Source organism: Oratosquilla oratoria, chromosome 32, assembly GCF_046742065.1.
Source record: "Oratosquilla oratoria isolate Oo_2021 chromosome 32, ASM4674206v1, whole genome shotgun sequence".
NCBI lineage: Eukaryota > Metazoa > Arthropoda > Malacostraca > Stomatopoda > Squillidae > Oratosquilla > Oratosquilla oratoria.
Genome location: NC_134808.1, coordinates 4,032,898 through 4,039,945, shown reverse-complemented (window position 1 = coordinate 4,039,945; position 7,048 = coordinate 4,032,898). Strand labels below are relative to the sequence as shown.

General features: G+C 46.3%; 1 protein-coding gene across 1 annotated transcript; it reads left to right on the top strand.

Annotated features, from left to right (window-relative positions):
- The first annotated feature begins 4,078 nt into the window (after positions 1-4,078).
- On the top strand, positions 4,079-6,616 carry LOC143041798 (uncharacterized). Its single transcript, XM_076213856.1, has 3 exons — positions 4,079-4,818; positions 4,957-5,396; positions 6,558-6,616. Exons 1-3 carry the CDS (start codon positions 4,079-4,081, stop codon positions 6,614-6,616), a joined length of 1,239 nt encoding a protein of 412 aa, XP_076069971.1.
- The last annotated feature ends 432 nt before the right edge of the window (positions 6,617-7,048 follow it).

Genomic DNA, 7,048 nt, shown 5'->3' with positions numbered 1-7,048 from the left:
ATCGTCCTTAGTATCAATTTATTTATGTGTATACATTTACACCTAACTGGGTTGATTTTTATTAGCCATTTTTCTTAAACCATTGCTCTAGTTTGTTTAAACATTTTTGGCTATCAAGCTGATTCGAATGATTATTTTCTATTCCGCATTGAAGCAATAATTAAAAGATGTGTGTGATCACTCGACCAGCGTCTCATAATAAAACAAGACCACCAGACGCAACAGCACGATAATAGCAAAATACCGCTGCGCCCATCGTACTACCCTAAACAACCGACTTATGCAAACTAAGTAAGCAAGCTATGAATGATCATATTCTTCATTGCATATTGTATTAGGAAAGGCCATCAGATACTTGTATCTCACGTGCAACAAAAGTTGCTTGGATCATTGTGTATAACATTACATGATAGAAGGGACCTGACCTTTTGAAGGATTTAGAAACAGTTTCACTGCATAGGTAAGAGTCTGTGACGTCCGTGGGATGCTGTGCTCAGTAGGAGAATTGCTTGAGAAAGGAACCCCCAACTTCGGCTTCATTACCTCACGTTGTGGGCGTTCGCTTTAGATGAATAAAGCCTCTTCGTAGCAGCTTTAGAATCCCTGTCTACGTGAACGTCCTACATTGTCTGCAGAATACAGAGAGGCAAAGTGTTGTTCACGTTTGTCTTCTACGGACAGAGGCGGCGAGTCCCTCACACAGAACAATATTCTCGCTCGTGTCCGCAGACTGTGATGTTTATGCGGACGGAGCTGAACGAACCAAGTGAAATAAGTATAGGGTAATTAAAACAAGTTTTTCGACCCTGCTGCAGCAGGAGACTCGGATCATCTAAATAAAATCCCAAGATTGGAAGATAGACTGGAGTATATCAAAGACGTCTACAGCAGCAAAAGGATCAGAGTTAATGAGATATGAAGTAGATGTGGAACAAAAGACCAGAGGTAGTTGGTGGATCTTCATGGGATCGTAGTCTCAAACCATTAGAGTTTCACCTAAATAATTGGTCAATGATAATTGCGTCGCCAACCTAATCGTCCCAACGTCTCTGAAACTATGGATAAGAGAACCCAAATGCATTTCTTAGGTAGAAGAATTCTAAATAATATTCAAGAGTTGTCTAGCATTTGCTAGAACGTGAGAACAACAGAGATCACACACACACACACACACACACACACACACACACACACACACACACACACACACACACACACACACACACACACACACACACACACACACACACACAAACACACACACACACACACACACACACATATTCATACTCCAGGGTGATGGGTTTAATTTTCTACATCCCTTTTAGCACGATGGTACTCTCTATTGATTTCATTTTGACTAGAAACAGGCAATTTCCTGAGACGGACTTTGGTGGTCGACTAAAGATAAATGAATAAATAGATAAATGAATAGATAAACTAATAAATATATGAATGAATAAATAAAAATATAGATAGATAAATATATGACGAGTTAAACACCACATGAGGACGGAGCCTTTATTTGTACGACGTTTCGCTTATTACAGCTTTTTCAAGTACAAGTTGAGATACATATGCTTGAGATTAAATAAGGGGAAAGGAGGGAACGGGGAGAAAAAAGAAGTAGGGGGGGAAAGGAAGAGGAGGAGGAGGAGGAGGAGGAGGAGGAGGAGGAGAAGGGGGATTGAACACTGGGAAAGGTTGAGAATGCTGGCCCAAACGTCCGCGGGTGAAATGTTCACAAAGGGTGGTTTAAGTATCTTAAAATTTTGCTGGCCATGGGTATTAGGGAAATTATATGGGGCGAGATGTTGAATAGTGTTCGTTCCTTGAATGATCGCTGCTTCTAAACACTTCCTGCGGATTTTATCTGGTTCTCGTATCAGCAGACAAAATCTGCAGGAAGTGTTTAGAAGCAGCGATCATTCAAGGAACGAACACTATTGAACAAAACAGGGGTATGTTCAACATCTCGCCCCACATAATTCCCCTAATACCCATGGCCAGCAAAATTTTAAAATATTTAAACCACCCTTTGTGAACATTTCGCCCTCGGACGTTTAGGTCAGCATTCTCAACCCTTCCCAGTGTTCAATTCTCCTTCTTCTCCTAAACCTCCTCCTCCTCCTCCTCCTCCTCCTCCTCCTCCTACAGGAAAGATATCGGAAGCACAGGGCGAGGACTTGCCACTCTGGTGAAAAATAAAACTCCAAGTGTTCAAATCAAGGACTACCCGGAGAACATCGATCTCTCACAACTGTTTGGAAACTGCGACAGCCATAACATTGTTTTTGGGGGAGATATAAACGCTCACCACCCCATACTCTCCTCTCCTTCAACAACCAACGCCAACGGTCACACCATCGCGCACCTTCTCAGCGAGTTTCAGGACGTCTGCCTTCTCAACAGCGGAGCGCCAACACACATAAGGGGAGGGAGGCTTGATCTAACCTTCCTTCCCGCGAAACTTCGAAGCCTTGCACAGTGGAGGGTCCACCCAGTCCTGACCAGTGACCATTACGTAACAACAACGAAGATCAAAATTCCCCAAATTCAGCTGCTCCCTAGCCCACCAAAAGGGATAAATTTGCGCAAAGTCTGACAGAGTGGTTTGAAGACTACACTCCCCCACTGGACATCGACGACCAAGAGAGGGACCTTGTGACTGCCTTTCACGCCGCGGCGGACGCTGCAATGCCACGGAAGAAGAAGCCCAACAGGGAGTGCAAGGATACGTGGTACTACTGTCCCAGAGTCAAGACCCTAAAACACAGAGTCAACCGCCTCAGGAAAATTCACAAAAGGAGGCCCAACGCAGACAACAGGAAGCAACGCCAAGAAGCCATACGACACATGCACGAGGAGTTGCAAGAAATAAGACAGAGAAAATGGCTAGAATGGTGCTCCCAGCTCAACAGTCATACAACCACCAGGGAGCTATGGAGATGGCTACACAGAGTCTCTGGAAAAAAACAGGACCAGCAGGATCATCCACCCGGATCCGGAACAAGAAGCAGACCGCCTAGCAATCGGTTTTGCCCAAAGGACATCTCCTACGCAACTTCCGTGCGCAAGAAGAACTGGAACAACAGCGACAAGAACTAATCTCCACGGCAATACACACACCTGCAGACATGGACGAACCTTTCACTTTACAAGAGCTCCGAGCGGCAAGACACCTGGTAAAAGACATCTCACCTGGGGCAGACGAGATAACCTACTCGATGATCAAGAACGCTGGCGACGCCGGGTGGAAGGCCATTCTACTCTTGGCAAATCGCACCCTAGCGCAACACGCAAGACCTAGGAACTGGAATACCCAGGATATAGTTCCTATCCCCAAGTCCAAGGAGGCTAACAGCTATATACCCATCTCCCTACTTAGCTGTATAGAGAAGACTGTCGAGAAAATGGTGCCCAACAGGCTGAAATGGAAAGTAGGGCCACTCCATCCACAGTTGTACGCCTATCGGGGTATGGTGGGAACCACGGAGTGGATAATGGACTTCCTCAGCTTCATCAACGGGAAAAAGGCAATCGTCGCCTTCCTGGACTTAGAAAAAGCCTTCGAATTGGTCAACCCCTCAGCGATGCTCACTTCTCTCGTCGAGAAGGGAATTGCAGGCAACCTTCTGGCATGGGTACAGGCATACTGCCAAAACAGACGGGCTAGAGTCCGTTTCCAGGGCTCCATGTCTAGCTACAAAGACCTGGAATACGGCACCCCTCAAGGAGGCATCTTGAGTCCCTACCTGTTCAACGTGCACATGGACAATATAGCCTCCCTCCCACGACCACGGAACGTTGAGATCTTCATATATGCTGACGACATCGCCATCGTCAGCAAGGGACCCAACTGCCGCACCAATGCCCAAAAAGCACTCAACACCATATAAAAAAGCTGCACACACCTAGGCTTCAAGATAAACGTAAGGAAGACAAAAGCCATGGCTATTAAAATAGCAAACCCAAGGCCAATCTCCATACCTATCTTGGAGTAACTGTGCAGAAAACCTTGTCATTCTCTCTTCAAATCCAGAGGCTGAAGCAAATGACAAAAACGAAGACAGCTCCGATGAGATATATGCAATCACTTGATGCGGGTGCCAGCCGCCTGGTACTGGAACACTACTACAAGTATTGCATCCGACCCATTATTGAATATAGAGCACCTGTCCTATCACATCTAACATCACAGCAGGAAGAATCACTTGAAGTTGCACAAAACAACGCCCTTCGCCTCATCCTAGGTGCTCCCATGTGGACCAGAAAAAGCAACCTGCAGATGGAATCTGGTATACCACCACTGATGGCCAGGATTCAGACCCGGAACTGCACTGCGGCAGCCAAGGCCCTGCTGAGCGACAGGGACTCACATCTCAAGACTAAACTCAAGGCTCACCTGGACGCGCACCCGGACCTACCACGACCAGATACATACGTCGGACACCTAGGAAACCAAATCCGCGCGACAGGCATGGAAGGGCACCTAAAGGCTCTGAAGCCAGACAGGGCATGCCTGAAGTACCGACCTCCAGCCCCGTGGACATCCCCAACAACCACTTTCAACCACACACAGCTACCACACGCAAAGAATCACTGTTCACCAGGGGAACTGAGAGACGCTGCACGAACAGCGATCCAGGCAACGGAGGCCCAGGATGGTTTTTTCTGCTACACTGACGGCACTGTCGACCCGGAGAACGGCATAACAGGTGCAGGAGTATACTCCGCAACATACACTGCCGCTTGGCGCACATCAGACCACTGCTCGACCCTACAGACTGAGCTGGTGGCTATGCAAAACGCCCTGGAGTACTCAAGCCAACTACAAGGGCCGGTGGTCATACACACAGACTCTCTTGCGGTGACACAAGTACTCCAGAAGAAGGACATACCCACCAACATAAACATTATCACAACAATACTCTACCTCCTGCAACTACACAACAGACAAAATTGCCCAGTCATCATCAACTGGATACCCAGCCACATAGGGGTACACGGAAACGATTTAGCAGATGAGCTGGCCAAGACAACACGCTACCATCCTCACATTGAAATCCAAGTCCAACCATCAACCACATTAATCAAAAGCTGGGCCAGAGACCACCTGCAACGAACAAAGGTAGCCAACCACAGAAAATCGATAAACTCAGCATCAGCAAGTTCAAAGTGGTACGAGAGGGCCACCAAACTGTGCCCTCATCCCGCCACCAAGATCGCCGACAGAGGACTCTCCGTGATCATCCACAGGCTCAGGCTGGGGTACAAATGCTGCTGGGAAATCATTGAACGACAGGAAAGGGAATGCGACCACTGCGGGATGAACACCTCAGAACCTCTCCTTCACTACCTACTAGAGTGCGCTCACACCATCGCCCTGAGAAGAGGTAGACAGTTCAACCCCATGGCCCCCGAAGCTTGGAAGACTGGAGCCGACATAGTTTACAACATCACCGAAAACATAGAACGGCTTGCCCACATCCTGGTCGGATACCCTCCGCCCAGATAACTACAAAAACGCCGGAGTAGCTGAACACTTACGGGCCTCCGAATGGAGATAGGCCCGTGTGTAGATAAACATTATCTACCCCAAAAAAACTCCTCCTCTTCCTCCTCCTCCTCCTCCTCCTCCTCCTCCTCCTTCCCCCCTACTTCTTTTCTCTCCCCGTTCCCTCCTTTCCCCTTATATAATCTCAAGCATATGTATCTCAACTTGTACTTGAAAAAGCTGTAATAAGCGAAACGTCGTACAAATAAAGGCTCCGTCCTCATATGGTGTTTAACTCGTCAGTCTTGTCGGCAACTGCTACTTTCATGAAGATAAATATGTAGCTAAATAAAAAAGACGATTTTGTGTAGACGGATTTTGGTTATTCCGATCCTGCATGACCGCTCCCTCTCAGCTCAGAGATTGTCTGCATAAAATCACCCGTCTCAAAAATAAATAGATAAATAAATTAATAAATGAATAAAACACCACCATACTGGAGAGGATTATGGGAATTCGCTTCATTGTAGACACAAGTCACGCGGTCATGTAACCACTCTTTTTTTTTACCTTGAAAACTACTTTGCTTTTCTCTCTCCCTCTCTCTTGGTAATTGTTTTGTAGGTCCGGGGCCTTCAGACTCCAACTATACCCAGTGGAGGCATGCGGCAACTTTCCACCTGATAAAGTACGTTGAGGGCGGAGTACACAAACATGCATCCAAACAGAGCAACGAGGCGCTCCGGAAGCGAGCCGTGATTGGCCAACCAGCTCGTAGACGAAAGAGGTGCCAGATACCTCTAGTTAGGCGAATAGAATTTTTTTCGGAGACTGTACATCTCATATACTAAGGGCCCAGTCACACCTGGTGACGCAGTAAAAAAAAATCGGATTTTTGAAACATGTTTTTTTGCGTGTTTTTTTTTCACTGCCAAAGTTGCTCAGATATTGATATTGACTATATAAAAACAGGTGTAAGTACTTGATTCATCCCTCCACATATGTGTACCTATCTTCAGACACTATAAAAATAAGCATAAGCAAATGACTTTGTTGTCAGATGCTGCAACAAGTGTAGATGCTGTATATGGGCCAGTGTGGCAACCTTACAAAATCTAAATAAGCATAAAGCTATTTGCCAATATATTGTGTCTGCATACACCAGCAATGTAATCAACCTGAAAATAAACAAGCATTGATCAGTATATGTGCCTTTATACAATATAGCCATGCGCTGTACATGTGTTTGATGAACTGCTATAAATGGTTTCCCCCATGTATATCCATCATAGTCCTCTAAAACCCACTATAGTCTTAGCACAATCTTCAGGGACTGAACACTACAAATTTTCCTTACTACATCACTCCATGCCATGTGGCTCCTGCCACTTCTCCTCAGGCTTCTCTATATCAAATAAAATCATGACTCTAGGGCCGAGGCTGGGTAGATCATCAATTGAGTCCTCAGAATCTGCTTCAGAATGGTCTGAGTCGTCCGACTCAACCTGGAAAGTGAGGTCTGCTGCTTGAAGCAGTAGAATCCCTGCTGGT

Coding starts and splice junctions, on each gene's coding strand:
- LOC143041798 (XM_076213856.1), top strand. CDS start 4,079: ATGAGATATATGCAATCACTTGATGCGGGTGCCAGCCGCCTGGTACTG. Junction 4,819..4,956: donor GCTATGCAAAACGCCCTGGA/GTACTCAAGCCA, acceptor ACTACACAACAG/ACAAAATTGCCCAGTCATCA. Junction 5,397..6,557: donor CACCATCGCCCTGAGAAGAG/GTAGACAGTTCA, acceptor CTTTGTTGTCAG/ATGCTGCAACAAGTGTAGAT.